General features: G+C 36.4%; 1 protein-coding gene across 3 annotated transcripts in view; it reads left to right on the top strand.

Annotated features, from left to right (window-relative positions):
• Positions 1–21,416, top strand: part of tox2 (TOX high mobility group box family member 2) — a 102,068-nt gene that overhangs the window by 71,269 nt on the left and 9,383 nt on the right. For 2 of the 3 annotated variants that reach the window (XM_037975470.1, XM_017408588.3), the window contains exons 4-5: positions 4,757–5,044; positions 20,315–20,581. In XM_037975470.1, coding sequence (XP_037831398.1) covers positions 4,757–5,044; positions 20,315–20,581 — 555 coding nt within the window. The remainder of the gene's footprint in view (positions 1–4,756; positions 5,045–20,314; positions 20,582–21,416) is intronic. The other variant, XM_017408591.3, reaches the window with a different exon arrangement.

The following is a 21,416-nucleotide window of genomic DNA, read 5'->3' as shown; positions in this document are numbered from 1 at the left end:
AGTGTTTCCCACCTCCTGATCTCTCTTCCTCACTCATGATGTATCATTCAACTCCTGAACCGAAGCTGTGAGTATGGCATTCCCATTCCCCAGGACTGCTTTTATGGTTTTGAAACAGCAAAATAGTGATAGATAAATAATCCAATTTGGCGACTTGAGGGAAAGATGTGATGACAGAAGGATGGTCAACAGAGGAGGAGTGATTGGGCTCAGGGTGGATGCTGAGCAGGGACCAGAACTCTTGAATTTAGAAGAGACAGAGCTGGGCGGTGTTGGGGCAATGATGGGAGCAAGAGAAAAGTGGAGGTGTAGGGTGACTGTAACTGGATCTTCTGCCCCCCCCCCCCCTGTTCTTTGAGTTCTGAGAGCAAAGGCTCTGTGGTGTGTTGATACCCTCTGACATGATATTGTAGCAGAAGAACAGCTATGGCTTTAATTAAGCCTGAGATGATGGAAAGAAAAGATGGAGAGATAAAGACAAAATGAAAAAGAAAAAAGTAACAAAAACAGCAAGCAAAGAGCTCATGCTGTTTGGATTAGGGCATTTGAAAGTAAGAGAACTTTTTAGTCAGGCAAGAACTATTTGAGTTACACTGAACAAGAGCTGCTGTGGACCCAAGTAAACAGGATCATTCATAAATGTGTAGTATAATCTTCCTCAGGGAAAAAGCAATGGGAAAATGAATAAAAATAAATGATGCATTTAAATTCATCCCAAAGATAAATCCTCTTTTTTTTTTTTTTTTTGCAAACTGAACTGCATGAAAAGGAGAGATAACAAGGCCTGACTGTGTGCGTAAAGGGCTGCAGGGTGTATATGTGAAGGTGTTGGAACGAGGAGTGTCGAAGGTGATGGAAGTGGTGGTGTTGTTCAGGGGATTTTAAGCATAAATCACTGCTGTGACAAAGCACTCCAATAGGCAGATAAGTGCACATTAGTGGTAAGACAGATATGTCATCCTCTCCTTTTGAGCTGTCAGTTCTACATTCTCTCTGAAAGAAACGTTGACTTTGGAGAACTCCAAATATGAGGAGTTCACTTTGGGGCTCTTTAGTCATAATGATACTTGTGCATGTATCTTTGTTTTATGTGGAAGAAGCCAACAACTGAAACAAGTAAAGTTACTGTAACTTTATCCATTAATAATTTATTTTACATCAACACAAAATTATACTATAAATCTGGGGAAAAAAAAGCTTGAACCGAAACCAGAGAAAAACTAGAAAACCTTCACTTTTTATATCAGTTACAGGTCGTAAAACAGCCACAGGATACCAAAAGACATACTTAGACAAAAAGGCATGCAGCTTTTTATTGTGCAAATTAATTTTATATGACAGCAGAACATTTTTAAAATGGATATATGATTTAATATGTGCACAATGATGTCCTAAATCCTGATTTCTACAGGCACCACAGCAATAATCTAATAATATGAAGAATATACAGATAATGAGCCATTAGACACAGTCAATATCATCTCCAGAAGGCCTTGAGTACTCAGGCAGTGTTACAGAAGGAGTTGGAGTTCTGTGCCAAGTAAAAGACAAGCTGGAACGCTCCCCAATCAATGTTTTTTTTTTTCTCTCTCACACTCTCTCTCTGACTCTCTCTCACGCTCTCTCTCCCTCTCTCTCTCTTTCTCTCTCTCGGTCCCAGACCAACTGTCTATTCATCTGTTTCTCTCAAAATGAAAGGTGTGCTGGTATGCAACACTTACAGTGGAGAGATCTGTCTCTTAATTAAAAATGTTACAGATTGTGTTTCGTTAACTGTGCAGACGGCATACTGTGTGTTGAGAAAAGAAAAAAAAAAGTTCCCTGTAGTGTGCTGCGTGGAGGCAATAAGATTAATGAAAAAAAAATTTGTGTTGAAACTAAATCTGTTCGATGTAGCTTTTTGAAGCTTTTTGATGGGGTGTGGACTTAAAGATGAAGCAAGGTCAAGTAGTAGATAGAAAAAAAGAAGAAGAAAAGATATATGAAATTTCTCAAAGAAAACACATTCATGCTATGTTGCTTTCTGGTCTAAAAGATCCATCAAATGCATTGCCTTTGTTTGCATTTTACTTTTAAAGGAGAGTATACATTAGCCAGCATGTACACACAGTTCTGTACTTGCAATTTCATTCTGAACAGTGGCATATGAATAATTTATCTTGCCACAATCCAACTGGGAATGTCCTTGGTATTTACATTTTATCATCAAGGGCGCTGGATGAGCCGTCACAGCAATCTAACTCATGACATATCCCCAGTCCTCGTCCCTTTGCACAATCAAATGCAGTGGAAAGGTACAGGGGAAAATGTTTCTGTAGCTTAAATGTTTATTGATAAAGTCAGGGAAAACAGCAGATTGATGAACATGCCATGTGATGACTCAACATGACATTCTTTAGATTACACAGGGGTCTTTCACAAACTAAGTTTAGTACACGATGGCTAAAAGGGACAAGCACAGGCACTCACCTCGCACAAAGCTGCCAATGTTTACAGCAGACAATTTAGTTTCCTTCCAACAATTATGAGGGGAATTGAATCTCAGGAAATGTTCGTTTTCTTGTCCATTAGAGCACACAATACCACCGTCCCCAAAGGTTTACAAAAACATCTGTCTTCAAAGGACAGCCCAGAAAATTAATATCAACTTGCTCGCAGGCTATGTTAGGACAAAGTAAATCAAATTAAGGCATTAACATTTCTCTTTACTGTTTTCTATTATTTTGCCTAACACTTGTATCTACTTTCTGTCTTTGCAGATATTCCTTTCTAGGCTATCACAATGGTTGTTGTAGTGTTTGGACATTATAAATTGATAAAATTATTATCCTGGCTTTGAATTCACGCCATCAAGTTAGTATTCACATAAAAGCTTTTAGATATATTTTAATCATGCTTGAAGGAGTTGAAACAAGAAGATCAACTTTATATTGTATGATTTAAATGAAAGGAATAGCTTGCCTCATTGCTTGAAGCTGTTTCCACTTAAAATTTAACAAACACAATCATTAGATAATTGAATTTGCATTTGTAATAATTTATATTGTTAATTAAAGTTTGTTTGCTGTAAGACAATCTTGTGCTTTTAATTCCAAGCAGCTGGAAATGTTTTCTTTCATATATAAATCATATTTTTATTGCTTAACAAATCTGGAATTTATTTGAAAAGTACAAAAAAAAGAGGCAAAACTAGCCTTTATGCTCACATTTTTACTGAAACAAGGTTAAGAGAAACAAGAAAAAAATGGACCCTGCATCCGTTCTCCTTTCCTCCATCTCTCCGTGCCCCTTATTTTCTAAAAGTATCTGTTTGAGAGATAAATGACCACTCTGCTGCCGAGGATGACAGCCTACACAAAGATGATATTGAATTGATTTCAGAAATGTTACAGAACTGACTGTTTGATGTATACTGCTAGACATGAATCATAAAAATTCTATTAAAAAACCCTTGAATGGCTGACACCAGAATATTATTTGTGATGATTAATTTGACTCAGTCATTACAATGGGAGTCAAGTTGGATCGTCTCAGACAAAATTGCTTTTCATTCCCTGTTGAATTTCCCTGCTATTTTTCTTTTCTTCTTGCTCTGTGCAGGACTCTGATTTGATTGGACTTTATATGTTTGAGAAGCAGCACACGCATGTATTGAACACTGGTCATCTTTATTACTGACATCTGAGCTTCAGGTTTTGTTCCAAAATGAGGCGTTTGATGTTTAAATCTAAAATATACATAAAATATGTTGAACAGATTAATATTCCTTTTTTAAATGAAATAATTAAAATAAAATCACAAGGCAATTTTGTCAGTACTGTCATAAAAACAATAATTTTTAAAGTAATGCTATTCTTTGATTATTAATCAAGTACAGAAGATTATTAAAATGGTTCTAATATTAATAGTTTATGTGCTTCAAAGTAATTTTTTTATTTTATTTTAATTTTTTCTCTGTAAAATAACTTTAAAATGTATTTATTTATTCAGCATATTTTGTAAATAGGTTTATGCTTAAACTGTTTTAAAATTCTGTAAACTTAATTAAGTTTGGTTTTCTAGCAAAAGTTAGAGAAAAATGGAGAAAACAATTTTTTTAGGCCCCATTAATATAATTTTGCATTACTCCCTGCTGTTCTAAACACACCACACCACTTTTTTGATGCCACTGTACATGTTTCTACTATGCATTAAGTTGTTGTAGCTTTTGTATCTTTAAGTGGTGCTCCTTTCTAATTCTCTTATATTCTATCATCGTCAGTCCATGAAACACCCAGGAAGTGTTTGCAGATCATGAAACCACATTATGGTTTATAGCTTGGTCTCCTCTTCTGAACATGTACTTCCTTTTTGACAATAACAAAATAAAAGAAAACAAAACAAAACAAAAGAGTGATTCAAATTAACTCTGATGAACCTTGAAAACTGTTTGTCTTCCAAAAATTCCACTCACAGGTGCGACATTGCCATGCATGGATCATGACTCTTTCTCTTTGCACTTTTCTGCTACGTCTGATCAAACTAATCCAAAAATCTAGCATTTCTGTGCATTGTTATTGTAAGTGCATGAATTTTTTTTTGTTTTTTGCTGAGCATATTGTCTCTGAATTGCTCTCTTGGGGTTGTGACTTTATGTAAACACATTTGAATATTTCCTTGAAGATTTGAGCATTTTTCCAATACAACTGGTGTCCTTAAACATTATATTTTGTTTTTCTCTTTTTTTGTTTCCTCTCGTGTCTGTCCCTCTTCTCAGAGCTACACAGGCCAAACAGGCGGCGGTGGGGGAGGAGGTGGAGGTGGCGGCAACTCAAGTGGAAATGGAAACGGGGACGAAGACTACGAGATCCCCCCCATAACTCCACCCAACCACCCTGAGCCACCTCTTCTTCACCTGATGGAGCATGACTCTACAGGCTACCTCTGTCACTCGCTGCAACACAATGGGCTCATCAACCCCTACTCCTACCCAGAGCTGCCTACGCTCATGATGTCGAACATGTTGGCACAGGACGGCCACCTCGTCTCCAGCCAAATGCCCTCGGTGAGTAGAACTGCTTGGACCGATGTGTCCCATAGGGGCTCCTGTAGCGCTGCAGAGCTGATGTCTAAAACAGTAATGGTCACACGTTTCAGAAAATACAACTTTTTTCCTTTGAAATATAGTCAAATATTTCTGGTAACAGATAGAACCCAGCAAAAACAGATTCAGCATTGCTCTGGCACATAAATACTATCCCTTTTAAACGTTTTAAGATGTTTCAAGGCGTGTGAATCTGATATTAAAAAATATTTGAACTATATTAAAATTGTTGGTTTCTAACATGTAGTAAACCAGACTCCAAAAACATAGTTTTCACACTAGGTATGCTGAGGCTAAATGGAACAAAAGATTGCTGAATGTTTGCCTTGTCAGCTCTAATGTATGGAAAGAAGAATTGTGGGTAAATTCATCAGCATCACATCAGCCTCGACAGCATGCATCGGTCAATCTGTCAGGCCTTCAAACATGAATACATGCTGATTACTCCCTCAGCTTTGCTCAAAAAAAGCTCCTCAATAAATTAGCATTTCCAAACCATAATTGCGTTCATGAGAACTGCTGGAAGAAGCAGGCTTTTATCACAACAACCTATATGTAAAATTTATGTATAAAATATTCATACAGGCTGCTTTTTCTTTTCTTCAGAACTCATAGATGGAGCTCTAAAAATGTAAAATAATGTTAAATTTAGAGGTGAGCTTGAAGTTCAAGTTATTCTGAATATTCTTTTGTAGCCCACTGTGCAACAAAAATGGAAGTATTGCACTGAAAAGTGTTCCTTTTAAGTTAGACACTGTCAGATCTGAATGCCTCTCTTTGAAACAGAAGGTGATTGATGTTTTTTTATTGATTTGCATCACTGAGATCCCAGGAAAACAGTGGATATGGTAACCAACTGTAGCATAAGATGCTTTTGTTTTTAGGGCTTGAAGGTCAAGAGATTTTATCTTAAATTTTACTTGATATGAAGTTATTTTAAGCACCTGCACAAATAAAGATATTTGGAGGCTGTGTTTTTCAGAAAATGACCAAAAGCAGTTCAGATTACAATTGTTTCTCAGCTTTTTTCTATATATAATTACAATTAACAGATGCTCATTGTGTTTTGCGTGTTTATAAAACCCACAAGTATACCAGCTTTATACAGTATGCATCTGATGCATTCAGATGGATGTCAAGGTCAAGTATGATGTATAATTCTCACTGCAAACACAAGAGGAAAGGGAATACAATAATCAGTGTGCAGTCAAAATATGTCTTGATAAAGATCAGAAATATAAACATGCTATGCTATATATATAAGGCAGGAATATTCCCTCAAGGTATTAGATTTACAAGTCATTTATCTTCATATTCATTTCACATTTTGGTCATGACCTTTACTGTTGAGACATTGGTTGATTGGCCAGTCTTTCACTCTGCAGTTAGTGTATTTGTTTCAGCTACAAAGAGCCATACTTCGGTTTTAATAGACTGAATACAACAGGCTGAATAATAAAAATGCATGAGATTTTAGATGTTTAGGTCACACAACATATTGAGCATGTATTTAAAACACATTTATTACAAAATGCTAGAGACTGCCTGGGAGTGGCGCTCTGATAACCCCAGTTCGTTTAAAGGGCATTTTTAGAGAAAGACATACAGTGGTAATGGTAAAGCAAATGTTATTTTAATTTAAGTTCAGATAATAAAAACATATATGTGATAGTTGGAGTAAAACGTGGTGCACTCTGCCTCTTTCTCAGTCCCAGATGGGTAAATATGAAATGTATGGATGAACATAAAGCACATACAGCAAATTATGGCAAAGTTCAAGGAAATTTTAGGAGTGGAAATAACACCATCAAAGTAACACAGTTTTCAGTAAGGTGATTCATGATTGCTTGGAAATTATACTTAAAAAACTGAACTTCTCAAGTCCAGCTCTACCCATTATATTCTGAAAGAAGCTTAGAGATCTTTTCAGTGCTCTGCTTCAACTTCACTCCAAAAAGCAACACAGAAAGCAAACTCTTTCTAAATCAAATAGTCTGCCTGGCAAAACTAGCAAACCGTAGCGTTGGTTCATTTGTGCTGAGAGCCGAGTGTCTATTAAATTGGTGCCTCACCTTGACATAGTCTGTTGAGCAGAGTAATTAAGCAAACTCTGCAGTTCAAACATGAGATGGTATCATTATGAAATTTTCACTTGACATGGATGGATAAATAATGAGGGTTAATTCAAATTTCTGTCTTTTTTTGGTAGCTAAAAAGCACACCATGCAAAGTATTGTCTGTTCATGTTGACGATGTACTTTACGTGTGTGTCCGAGTGTGTGCACATATTTCTGTGTCATCACTATAAACAATATCTCTGCTGTTGAAATGGATCCACTACATCTGGAGGTCAGGCCTTATATTCAATCTTGAGCACATTGAAAAAAAAAATCCATTAGGGTTCATCTTTCCTGCATCAGCCATTCTATTGTGGTGCTGCAGTGAGATCTGTTTTCATCAAGCAGATTCAATACGTGAGCTGGGCAATGAAAAGAGTGCAATAGAGTTAGATGAAGAAAGGAGAGGTTGAGGGGGTGGGAGGGGGAGACTGTGGCAAGGAAAGCAAGGAGAAATTGTAAAGAGGGAAAAAGGTAACTCTTATTCAAAATGAGCATGTACCTCCAGTTTTCTGTACCTCCTGGATTTCATTATTAGATATTTTAGAGATAATTCAGTTGAGTGAAATAAGGTTATTGTGTCTGAAGAAAAGGCTGAAAGCTTCTGGTTTTTAATGTGGACCCATTTGATTTTGAAATATGAAGGCATTTGAAAGTACTCCAAAGCAGGTGCCACAATATAAACACATAATAAATAGGCCGATTATATAACAACAAGGATGTAGACAAAGCACCATTACAGCAGCAGTTGATCATAGTCATGGAGCTGTTAGACAGAATAGATAGGGGGTGTTGGGTTTGTTGTGCTAAGGTGAGCCACAGGACTTAATGATGTTTAAAAATACATCTATAAATGGATTCAGCACCGCATTGTAAGTATAGTTTGTAATGGCCAAACTATAAAGATTTATACTCACTTAATAAGAAGCAACTATAAGGTAGGGCAAAAAAATAAAACACTGTTTTAATTTTTTGCTGTTTCCTTCAAATTAGTCTAAGTGCTTTGAGAAATAGATATACTGAAGTTGTTATTATTATTATTTATTGTTTTCTGGACATTGATTGCTTTTGGACACTTTGCTAATGGTATCCTGTTGCATAGACACATTTTGTTTCAAGTATTTTTATTTGTCATGTCATCTTTATTAAAATCCCCATTATTTTCATTTATGCAGTTGCTTCAAAGAACAAAAACAAAACTGGAGTACAATTGTATTCTGCACCAACATTGATTTCCAAAGGTTTTAGCTAAAAAATTTGGAATACAAGAAATGGAATAACTCATAAATGAATTGGTTTCCACAATTTTTTTAAGGGTAGTTTTTGCTTTTTAGAGAGTTCAATTCAAATATCAATAAATTTACATGCAGTTCAATTTAATCCAGTTTTTTTTTTATTTAGGTTAGGTAAATTCTGTTCACTGCAGTTTATCAACAGATATATCAATACAAAACTGAAAATTCTGTATCAGTATCAGCTAAAAAATCATTTTCAGTTAGGCTCAAAAGCTACATTGTAATCTTCAAAATTTTCTTTGCGGTTTTTCCAAGTTAGCATGTATTCCCCTAGTTTCATTATGAAGGCTATATTTGACTTTTTCATTATTTTCAACAAAATCAGTCAAATTAAAAATAGTCAACCCAGTTTCTTACCAGTAAACGTCTAGCTGGAGTGTTACTTGTTATCACTTAGAAAATCTGGTGTTGCTGCCCGTTTCCTATAAATGTAAAGCAAATCATCACATTATGTGTAGAAATGTGATGGAAATCCCCTTATTTCTTTCCCCTGAAAGCTTTGAAAACATGAAAGACACAATTAACTATTTTTCAGATTTTGTGAAGAGGCCATTTTCATGTTTTTTTTTTTTCTTCTTTTTTTGTCCTGATGGTTATTGTGTTGTGGTCTGAAACCCCTCCTGGACGAACCTGATATCTTTCAGAGAGCCCTTTTCTCTGATGCTCTGCTGCACTTGGCAGGGCCTCTCTCTGCTCCTCTCTGTTAATGCCCCCACTGTCATAGCATCTACAAGTTCCAAAACACATTAGAAATTTAATAGCCTTGCTCAGGTTGCATTGATCTTATCAATGCAGCCCAGAAAGATACACATCTCTGTTGCAACTAGTGAATAATTTCTGGACTCACAAGCAAAGTGGCCTCATTGTAGTTGGTTCCACTTTCATTTACACCTGAACTTGCTGAAAGAAAAAAACTGTTTAATTATTGGATGAATAAAGCTATTTATATGAGCCTCACACCTGTGCTGGATCAGCTAGTTTTACACAAAGAAGCTCTATAATGTGTTTAAAGTGTCTGTCAGATTCATGCAACTGGAATAAATGATGTTTGATTATTTTCATTTATTTTATTTTTTTTATCCAGTGGTTCATTTATCATAAGCCATCATGAAACTGGCTTAAGTGTGATGCTTTTGAATATGTAACAGATGATAAATGTATAATCAGCTTGGAAATGTTATGCACAGCAGCAGTATATGAGCAGAGCAGCTTCTGTATAAACAAAACCAACTTCAGCCTCATCAAATTCACAAGTTTTATCTTATTCTGTGTTTTTTTCTCAAATATAAAATGTTAATCTGTCAGGATAAGGGTCAGTTCGTCAGTAATAAGGGTTGTGGCACCCCGAAGAGCTGCAAGTTGTATTCATATTCAAATTCATTCTCTAATTTCTTTTGTTATAACATTTCAGTGTAAGAATTTGCTCACAAGCTCTTTATCCTCAGTTGTTGAGGTTAATTATCAAGTATTAATCCCGCCCAGGTTGTCATGTTAAATTGGATGGGAGCTGTGTTTTCCTCTCTTGCTTTATTTTTTTCCTCACAAGGTATTAAGTGCTCCTGGCAGGTGCGCTCGCTCCCCAAGCCTGTGTGAATGAAATATGAGCCGCAATGTCAACTGAACTTGTCACAGACAAGCTGGGATGAATAAATGATAAGAGAGTCGAGGTGTGTTTTAATGTGTTCTTCCTCTGATGGAGGGTCCCAGAAACTGTATTATCTCAGACTGTACACCTGCTGGGTTTTGTATAAACCTGCAACAAAAAAAGGTGCATTTGAGACGATGCCTTCAAGACGGGAGTGTGGGGGGATCTGCCTAATATTAAGTTTGAATATTTTTGTCAATCTGCCTACTATAAATTGACTTTCAGAAGTCCTGGTATTAAACGTGTTTACAGTTTTCCAATATGAACTTTAAAATTGTCTTACCTTTGCCTTTAAAGACCTTCTGCTCTTTGTGGCTTATACTGTAGTCTTTATTCAGATGAAGAAAACCCATTTCTCCTTTGAAAGACCTTCATTTTCAGGCATTTTTTAAAGGGATTAGAGCGTCTGCGGAAAATGATGGAATGTCTGTCGCTTTTCACCACAGTTCAACAAGCCCAGTGATAGAATGAGACTTGTATTACTTATTCCAATGTTGATTCAGGCGTAGATGATTTTGAATGATCAATGCTTCTACTGGAACAAAAATCCCTAGCTTGTTTGATGGCCTCTTGAAATTTACAAGAAAGAGGACGGTTGCTTCTTAAACTGCTTTCCTCGCTTTTCTTTCCTGTACTTTTTGTGATTGTTTATTTTCAAATTGTCCCTCAGGTTAATGTTCCATTTTGGTATTTCACACCTCCCTCTCCCATAAATGAACCATCAGAGCTATAAATCACTGGACAAACAGAGACTTGAGCAAATCCTGAAAGGTTCAAAGATTTATGTAACACATTCATGTTTTCCACTTTCTCATTTTAGTACTCCACTGGTAAAGCCTAGCTAATAAAAGGTCCTATTAATATTTCTTGTTGCTTAGCAACGGCAGGCAGCAAGTAATAGCATTCTGTGGAAAAATAGATGACCGATAAGGAAAAATTCAATTCTTTTCTCATCTCCTGGGAGAAAGTGCCTTATTTCTCTGGCAATGTGATATGAAACTGTAGTTGTATATTAAGAAATATTTTAAAACAAGTATAGGTTATTTTCCATTTTCACCATTTTGGAGGGATTTTTATTGCACGCTGGAATGGCAGCTCATTTGTTTTCTCCACCTTGATAAAGTCAATTAACCCCGGGTAAAGCTCATCATAGAATGAGCTGCTGACTCCATTTATTTTATTGTAAATAAAAAAAACAGATTGTGTTAAGTAACACTGACATTAAACTTTAACAGAATTGGTTGCATTTAATATGTATCACAGGTGTAATTTAAGCTTGTTTTGTGCAAACACAAGCTAGCTATACAAAACCTCATCTAATAATGCTGCTTATCACTGGGATCACAAGCGATAGAGGAGAGTCTCTACAATGACTATGTTTAATTTAGATACCTCATCACATCATATTTCAAAAACAACTGAGTAAAATATGAGATATCACACACATGTTGTCGTCCTCCACAGTGTAGATGTGATCAAAAGTGGCATTCAAGCAGAGAACAGAAGCTGAAGAAACAAACACAGATTCAGCTGCAGCAGATAGCTGGTGTTATGAAGCAGATACGAAGATAAGGAATTTCATATTACACTTAGCCACGCACCCCTGTTGAGATTTATCATGCCATGAAATCGGGTCCATATTGCACTGTGCCCCATCTCAAGCATCCATCAGCTCATTCTGCTTTCACTGCCAGGAGTATTCAGCCACGGTGGCAATGGAGAGCCATGTCATCTCCCCTGCCGTGCAACCAGCCACCACTTCAAAACAACGCCGCTACTCTGTCGGTTAACCTACAGAACAGTGGCTTGAGTTGAGGGTGATTAAAACGACACCTGGTTTGTTCACTTAGCATGCTTTGTTTCGTGCAGGCTACAGTCATTGGCAAAAACTGTTTTCTACTCTGACTTTAAGAACTGAGAGATGGTGTCAGAGCATGCGTTGGCTTTTAGTGGACCAAAAAAATGCTGGGAAAAGGTCACTAAAACAAAACAATAACAAAAAGTTATGTAGCCACAATCCTGCTTTTGTGCATTTTGGTCTTATCTTTTGTTGTTCTAAGATGTCCTTGAAAAAAAAGTATTTTCCAGCCAAACCTTGGTGTTTGGTGTGACACATCAATAATGAAAAACCTTAGAAAAAAAAAGGATTTTCTTCATAAAAAACCTAATATTTTTGTAAGCAAAGTAATGAAAAGTTCATTTATATGGATCTTCTGCTGTACTAGTTCAAACCTTGATAGTAATGTGAAAATGACCTCATTCAGATGCGACTCCTTTCTGTTTTGACAGAATTTTACATATATACATTTCTTTGGCATGACCTCCAATTGCATGGCATATACGGTATACCACTGTGTGCTTCTTCAAAAATGTGTGTGCTCTTTGTTGTTTTGTGTTCATTACTTCTGCGTTTTTTTGCAAGTACGAACACATACACACGCACATGCACACAAAGTGTGTTTGACACGGCAGTCAGGAGTCTCATTAGTGGCAGCGGAGGAGCCTTGCCTTCTGCTGTCAAGAGTGTGTGTCCCTGCCGCTCCTCACAACCGTCTCCTACATGTCATGTCAGGCAAGGCTCTGATTCTCTGACGCTGATCTCTGTGAGGTGAGTGCAGAGACACACCCGGCTGAGAGGGAGCAAGAAAGGGGGAGAGAAAGAGACCACAAAAAGAACAAGAGAAGAAGAGAAAAAAAATAACAAGAAAGAAAACTGGGGTGATGGTGGGGTGGGGGACAAAAGCAAAGGAGGCTCCATCTAACATTATCAGTAATGAGGAACATGGAGGACAGTGCCGAGGGGGACATCATGACATTACTATCTGCAAATCAACCGCTGCCTTTTTACAGCCACTCATTCACTCTGTGCAATGTTCAGAATGGTTCAGTTTTTCTCATATCAGTCAATGTCAGAAACATCAATTTAGTTCATCTTTAATAATAACAATAGGAAGAATATTATAATTAAACTGACATTTGTTTACCTCTGAAAAAGAGCTCTAACACAAAGTATGGGTACTGTCTTTGTTTTTGGCATCTCAAATGTTATCTGTAGGATTTTGTGGTTGCTACCCTTTTTCAAATACACACATAATTTACCTCCTGTAGCACAGAAATTTGTTTTTCTCCAAAAAAAAGTTATGAATTAAAATCAAATGAAAAAAAATGATAATTAGGTTACATTAGTAGATAGTACACTATCGACCTGGGGGAGTTTGAGTCTGATAAAAAGTAGAAAATATTTTGCACATATTACTTTTTATAAAACTGAATTAAACTATTTTTGATTACAAATTTACATTTTTACTTTTGTGATTTCTACATTTAGTAAAAAAAATCAAATATGTGAGTATGGGTTTGTTTTTTACTTATATAGTTAAAAAATTTGTTTTAACAGAATATAGATTTGCTTTTATAGACTTTGGAATAAAGTTTTTATTTTCGCATGCAGCTCTTTAGTAATGAATTGCAGTTTTTCTGACATTGACATTGCATTCAGGAAATCCAGTAAATCGTCCTGTAGGTTTTCATTTTTTAAAAGCATGCCCAATTGCAAATACAAGAATAAAGAGTGACAACTAACTTTATAGAACATCTGACTTAAATAGAAGGATAATTTGCTTATCAGTTATAACAGTGATATGTAAATCAAAAGTTATCGTGTCTAAAATATATGCTATATGGTCTATTTATTATTTAATGAAATTATTGTAATATCTTTTAAAACACATACAGTTTAGTTTTTAAAAAGGCTTTAAACACTTGTGTTTTCCTGTGTAAAACATCCGCTGCTCATCATATCTCCTTAGCAAATGTCTGATGTCACAAGAAGGCAGAAACAGCATTTTCCCTTTGCTTTCATACATAAGTAGCAAATGATTCATGAATCCACTCTGTTATTAATTCTCCTCAGCTTGTGTAAATGACCCTCCAGGGCATACATAAGCTTGATAAACCAAAGACATGCATGAAGGGAAAAAGAGACTCAGAGACGAAGAGCATAAGGAGGAGGAGAAGGAAGGAGGAGGGAGAGATGGGAGGCTCGAAGGCTCTTTGAGGAACAGAGTTGTTAGTGCTTTGCCCTCAGGGTGAATGAGAAGTAGCTTTGAGGGCTGTGAGACGCAGGGTTTGTTCCCAACCTAAAGGCGTGTTTACCACCTTGTTGCGCGGCGGCTGTGCTTTTGAAGGATCAGTCTCGAACGCTCCTCTAATTAAAGCTGTCATGGCCGGGTGCCTGCAGGGATAATGTTCTATTATTATAGTCATTTGTTTCAATTAAACGCTGGCTGATTTTACAATAGCAGCCGTGAACCTGTGTGAGTGAGCCATCACTCCAAACAAGATGGCTCCAGTCAAGCAGTGAGTGGCGAGAAAAGTCTGAGGAGTCACAGAGACATCGATCAAAGTAAAGTATGTATTCAAATAACAGGGCAGGGCGGGATGAAGAAAGTTTCTGATTCTGCTGATCAAAAGAATCAGCATGTGTTGTTCCTTCAATATCCAATTTAGACAAATATCATGCAATATTAAAACCTAAATGCATCATGATTAAAAATTAAATTCAACTTTTCATTCACAATTTCAAATCTGATAAGAAAAATTGGCTCCAAATCTTTGATGCACTTAAATGAAAAGTATTGTTAAAACATGACAAACATATTAGTTGATTCGGTGGCATCTAGAGCCTGCATTTCTATAATGCCAGTACAATATTCTTACAAAGTAATTAACCATCAAATCTGACTGATGAAACAGACGGCTCTTTGCTATAATAATCTTAAGGACATCACAGAGTTTAGCAGCTTTAGTCTGAAAGCAAAACTCTCCTTTTTCTCCTTGTAGCTGTTTATTATAGGCCTCTCCTCTCTTCTCACATCTTATTGCTGGTGGTCAAATCCCGTTAGCTAAATCAAATGGTGCAGGCAATTGGAGCAGCAGTGAAACCATTTCAAAGGTAAGGTCACTAGGAGCAAAAGGAACAATGGCTTTGTGATATTCCATCTCTCACACAATGTGCTACACATAATTGGAAAGTCTTTGTTATTTGACTCCCATTTGACTATGATGTACAAGATGTGAATACAAACACGACAGGCGTAACAAAGGCAAAAGAACAAGCTCACTTCAAGTTTCCTGGCTTTACATCACAGTTTAGGTCTGCCTAGCTGCTCATCACCAAAAGTAATATTTAACTGTCCTATTGCTGACTTTAGGAATGGATTTTTCCACTTGGACTTTTATTTGTTTCTACTCTTTCTGTATTTTTTGTACTTCCTTGTCTTCAGCTGCCAACTTTTGAGATTATTTACAATGCTGTAAAATTGCCTTCATTTAAAATATTTTTTTAAATGTTGCATATTTGCAGATAAAATAATGTTTAAAAAATGTATTTATTTTGTCACAAATCTATAAAAAAGTTAGCAAGAGGTACATCCCTAAAGGAGAGAGCACTAACCATTTAAAGCCCATTGCTCTTTGTGCACTCCCACCTTTTATGGACAGCCTTTTGAATGACACCATTAGGAATTAGCATACAGTACCTATGGCAACCGGCAACCTTTGTTGGATTCTTTCATAATATTTGTACAGCCGTCTGCAGCTGTCTTTATTTAGCTCAGGCTTGATGCTGCTGTGTGATAACCTCTTGCTTTTTTTCTTTCTTACACAGGTGAAAGCACCAATTAAAAGCACTCAGAGACATTTTCAAAAAGGATATGGGAATGACTATTAGAAGTACATTATCACAGTGGCAAGGATTTGAATAATGTTCACCAGTTATGTTGTGGGGAATAAGACTGGTTTTACTAATACGGTAGAAATTGGATTTATTAGCTACACATCTGCAGTAGAATAGTTTATTCTTCTAATTTCTAAAATACTTCAACAGGTAAAACTAAACATGCAGTTGTAGTAAAAAAAACTGGTGCAATAAAATATGAGTGAATATAAATTACCTAATCAAGATTTTGACATTTTGCACAAAAAAGTGATTCAGTTCGTACTTTAGAGAAAATCACAGCCTCAATCTCCATCATGAGAAATTCATTTGCAGATTCCTGTATTTTCATTGTTTTCTTTTAATCTATACATTTTGACATGAAGTTGTCACAATACAGCAGTGCCTTTTATTCCACAAACTCTTCTGTTTTGCACGTCTCCTTCTTGTTTATATTAAACATGGTGAGACTTAGATTAAAGAGTGACAATTTTGCCTGGAGGCTGTTGCTATGGAAATGCATCTGCTATAGCTATGATAGGCCATTCATGTTTGATTAATTGTTTCTTCAATGCTTCCTGGTTTCTGAGAACCCCTCAAAAAAACAGGTCCATAGAAAATGGAAAATAAACGGGTTTTTATTTCCTTCTTTTTATTTTTATTTTCCGCCGCTGTTTATGTATTTATTTATTTATTTTGTAGTCTAACCACCTATTTACCCGGTGCTGTTTCCCCACATTTTAAGAAGTGTAGTAATGGTGTTTTGAATTATGATTGGAAGTTGGAGATTTCCATGGATGGGGGGAGGTTACAGCGTGGTTATTTGAAATGCAAAAGGAATGTCTTTGTTCACGGCTGGCTTTTGTGAGCAGCTGCTGAGCCAAATGCAGAATCTAATGTAGTGTGAATATTATGAGTTTTCAAAGCAGGCCAGAGCTATGCACAACATTACTTTGTACTCCATTTTTATTCTAGCAATCTACTGGGACCAATTATGATTAGAGAACCAAGCCTTCATCTCAGAACCTCTGCTCATGTTTATCAAGACCTCATATGCTCGAGTCCTTTCAATTTGATCTTTTTAGAACTGCACTAATGTGTAATGTATTATTTAACTCATAAATGTTTAAGAGAGCTTACAAATGCAAGCTCATCACTTTCTGATCTGTAAATTACCAAACATTCCCATTTGTGCCTGCATTAAAAGCATCCTTTGCTCCGTGCTTGTGTTATGTCCGCACAAATCTTAAAGAAGAGCTTTTGATAGTTATTATTGAAGATTAAAGATGGCTAAGAGCAGAACTTTTATGAGAATCAGACTCTGTAAGTTATTGAAGCGTGTTCTCCATGTGGGGGTCATTGTCCAGCTGCGAGCTCCATTTCTGCTTCTATTTGTAATCCCAGGTGTTGCGAAATGCGTTGTTTAAGGTAGCGCTAAGTAACATTTCTTTACTTCACTGCACACAGTGAGTATAATATATCTACAGGGGGCTGATGGGGTTGTTGATCAATATCATTGACTTAGTGATTGCTTTACCAGGTGCTGAAAGCTCCAGCTTCTTAAGAATTATTTTCAGTAGCAGGAACTGAAGTTTTCCTTCACCATTCATTACATCTCCATCTCCGAATTGAAGTTGTATTTGTTGCCTTGTGAAGAAATCCAGAGTCACAGATTGCAAGTCTGACTGTAAAAGACCAGTTTTTTATCTCTTGAGATGTCTGTTGTCATATTTATCCAAATATGAAACTAAAATTTATTTGATTTAGGAAAAATGTATTATAATGAACATGCATTTAATATATTTTATCTACTATTGAGTCTTTTTTAGGTCAGTTTAGGCATTTAGGCTTGTACCCACATTTTAACTCAATTTTTAATTTACTCCCAATTAACTTGTTTTGCTTTAACTACTATATAACAATATACATTTGTGACATTTGTGTGCTGTGGCTGTAAACATACCAACAAAATGAGCGTAAAGATGCTAACCTTTTTGTGACACTGACTCAGAGTTTGTGTTAGTTCTGTCGCCACAATAATCACTTTTTTTTCATAACAACCACTGGCATGTTGTAAATATTTAACTATTACATAGGAAGTGAAAACGCAGTGAAAGAATAAGAATGATCTACTGTCTCATTCATTGGAGCACAGCTAGTGGGGGGAACCACTTCTTTCTTGAATAAATAGATGATGATTGACAGTTTGTCAGCCACTCAAAGTCATGAGCAAAGACAAAGCTTCAATGAGTTTAGGAAGGCACTTTTTTCTCTGTATTTTGAGTTAGCAAAAACTCTTTTGGATTGAAACCAGCCGCTTGTAACTGTTCGATTGCGTCCAGTGGTTAGGACAGCATAGTTAGAACAGCAGAAGGACTCTGAATAACTCACTGCCTGACTGGTACAGAGTTTGTCCTTTATTACAGACTTTTCGTCAACCTTACAAAACCCGGTTGGACAGCTGCTGCCCTTTCATACATGAATAAAACAGAATACATGCAACTCATAACAATGCTTTGAATTGATGAGGCGTAAACAGTAAACCCAGTAAATGTCTATGTTCTCCTCCTCCAACTAACTCTACAGTAGAGACACTGTCTAATAACATCACTGCTACTGGGCAACTGATACTATGTTTAAGAGACCTTTCACAATAGTTTAACAAGCTGGACGATTGATGGAAGAGTTTGATTCAGAATCTTAGTGGTCTTTTCTCTGAAGCAGCATGTCGCCAGGGATTCTGGCTTTAGGATCAATCTACCTGCAGACCTTTTGGTCTCTGTAAAGTTTGGAAGGGCTCCTTTTTTGACTTTTGGTTTGATCTTGTAAGTTCACAAAAATGCTTCTCATGAGATGGTTCTGACAGCTTTCACTGTGTTCTTTTTCCAATGCAAAAACTCAATGCAAATTAATCAAACTTTCTTGTGAGTTTTTGGACTTTAGGCATACTGAGTGATGCTGATATTTTGACTTTTGAGGATTGGCTTGAGCAGTCATATGAGAAATAAAATAAAAAAAATAAAAAAAACTGAAAGAAAAACTAAATGAGAAGAATACAAATAAAACTAACACCTAGCATTTTTTTGAAGAGTACAGATTGCCTGCCCCCGTAATGCCAAAATCTTAAGCCAAGATCATCTTCTGTTGAAAAATCGTTATAAGTTATAGGCCAAAATAGCATTGAGAGCAGTTGTGTGTGATATTGTAAGATATCACACAATCTGTCAGCACTCAGCATGTAGGAAAAGACTCTCAGCTACAGATTTTAGCTTAGTATTTTTAAAGGTCAACTAGCAGTGGCAGCCATCTTGAACTGGGTTTTAATTAGTTGTAGATGTGCATACAATGATTATTTTCTGAGAAATCCTCTAATATGTCTCCTGATTCATGAGGTATTTTGCTAACATACAGAAACGGCTGACTCCAGCAGTTAAAGCCGACGTTTTAAACAATCTGTAATGTTCAGAATCTGTGTTGAGGATGACTTCAGGTACTACCACAACACATTTTAGTTTTAAATTTGTGAAACTGACTGACTGAGTTGTGTGTGTTGTTTTTGTGTTTTTGAAGGTCCATTGGTTGTGGCAGCCATCTTGACTTGTGGTGACTCCAAAAATGAATCATTTGTAGATTTACATCCAATGATTACTTCCTGGAGGGTGTCTTTAAAATTCTGTTTAGTGATTCATGAGATATTTTGTTAACGTGACAGACAAACAAACATGCACACACACACACACACACACACACATACACACACATAGGCAGTTACATTATCTCCCACTTTTCATGGCAGCATTCAATAAAAAAGAAGAAATCAAACAGCAAAGAAATAGTAAAGACAGTCAAGACAAGCAAATAATCTGAAATTTGTTGTTTTTATCTAGTTTAAACTACAGAACTAATGAGAGTGTATGGTCACAATCAAGTCTATTTGAATCTATTATGTTTGGGTTTTTGTTTGAAAATAAATTGAGTATTTTTTTTGAAGAACAGTTGTTAATTTTAATCATTTATGGATCATTCTTTATTTGTTCTTCAAAGAAACACTTACAGTGTGGTTGGGTTTTATGGAGTCACACTGCTAAACAAAACAGGAAAATTGCTAATCAAAACTGTGAGAAAGCAGATAAAAGACAGATTTATTATTGAGCCGTTTGGATGGTAAAGACCAGGTGTGAAGGTAGCAATCATGTTTTCTGAGAAATAATAGTGGATAGAAAAGCTGTCTTATCCCTACTCTTGTCAACAATGACACCTGTAAGAGTTTTTTTCTTTTTTTTTTCTTTGGCATTGTTTTTTAGGACATATTTCTTTGCTCACATTTAATACAGTGCATATGCATATTTTCTCAAATTTAAAAATGTCATCTCCACCTCTAAATATTTGGCTGATTGGCAACATCTTATTATTCTGAGTAGAGAAGATAGTAAAGCTGGTGTTCTTCTCTCACCCCAGATGCAGGAGATGGCTTTGCACCACCACCAACAGCAACACCATCACCAGCACCCTGACGGCGCTCATTACGATCCCGCCCGTAACCACCCCCTGATAAACAGCTCACCTCCGATACTGCCTAACCCCATGAGTGCACTGTCCCAGCTAAACCCTCAGGTCAGCCGGAGTGCACTGCCTCATGGCTCCCCCTCACCTCCCGGAAGTAAATCAGCCACACCCTCCCCTTCAAGCTCCAATCAGGAAGAGGAGACAGATCCTCATTCGAAGGTACTGATGTGGCTTGTCCGGCCTGTAGTAGTGGAGATGAAGGCTAGGGCTTGGCAGCGCCTCTTAGATGGTTCACATGTTACGTAAAGTGTTGAGTTGAGAAGGAATTCAGGGATCAGAAAGCATATGCTGTTTGGTTGCTTGAAAATTTCAAATGTAATCTTGCTGGAATTGGAGTCAAAGCTGTTATTTCTTTTGTCTTCGTGCAAGTGGCACAATGTGGTGTCACATTTGAAGGTAGTTTTAGATGCTGAGTTCAAAGTTTGATTGATTGAGGTGTTTAGCTTCAGTTTTTGCATTTTTTAGTTGTATTTATTTAGCACAGAGTTGCAGATTCAAAACATAACCATCATTTCAAAGAATGATTATTTGAAACTCCTGTGAATATTTGAAAATAGTACAACCTTTAAAGACAAATTTCATTCTTATTGCTGATTTGGGAATATGTGAAAATCCATTTCTACCATCTTGTGTTTGCTAATTTGCTTATTTCCCTTGTTATTTTACAAATAATTAATTCAGAAATATGAGAACCGTGTAGGTGAGATGATCAAAAGCATAACAATTCTAGCCACTCCTATCCATTTCTGTCATTGTTGCTCCATCTGGCTCCTTTAAATCAGTCATTTGTTTAAATAGAATCTGTAAAACTGCCTAAAGAAATTGTCAACAACTCATTATCTACATTCATCTTCTTCATTCTAACATAGAAGACTAATAAGTGTGTGATTAAATGTGACATTTCCTTAGTGTTTTAGAGTCATCCATGTATTTAGCTGTTATTCGCACTGATATAGTATGAGTAAAGGATCCTTTAGTCTAAAATAAAAATACA

This window comes from Kryptolebias marmoratus, linkage group LG4 (genome assembly GCF_001649575.2).
Source record: "Kryptolebias marmoratus isolate JLee-2015 linkage group LG4, ASM164957v2, whole genome shotgun sequence".
Taxonomy (NCBI): Eukaryota; Metazoa; Chordata; class Actinopteri; order Cyprinodontiformes; family Rivulidae; genus Kryptolebias; species Kryptolebias marmoratus.
The sequence above is the reverse complement of the archived record's forward strand: the minus strand, read 5'-3'. Positions and strand labels throughout refer to the sequence as shown.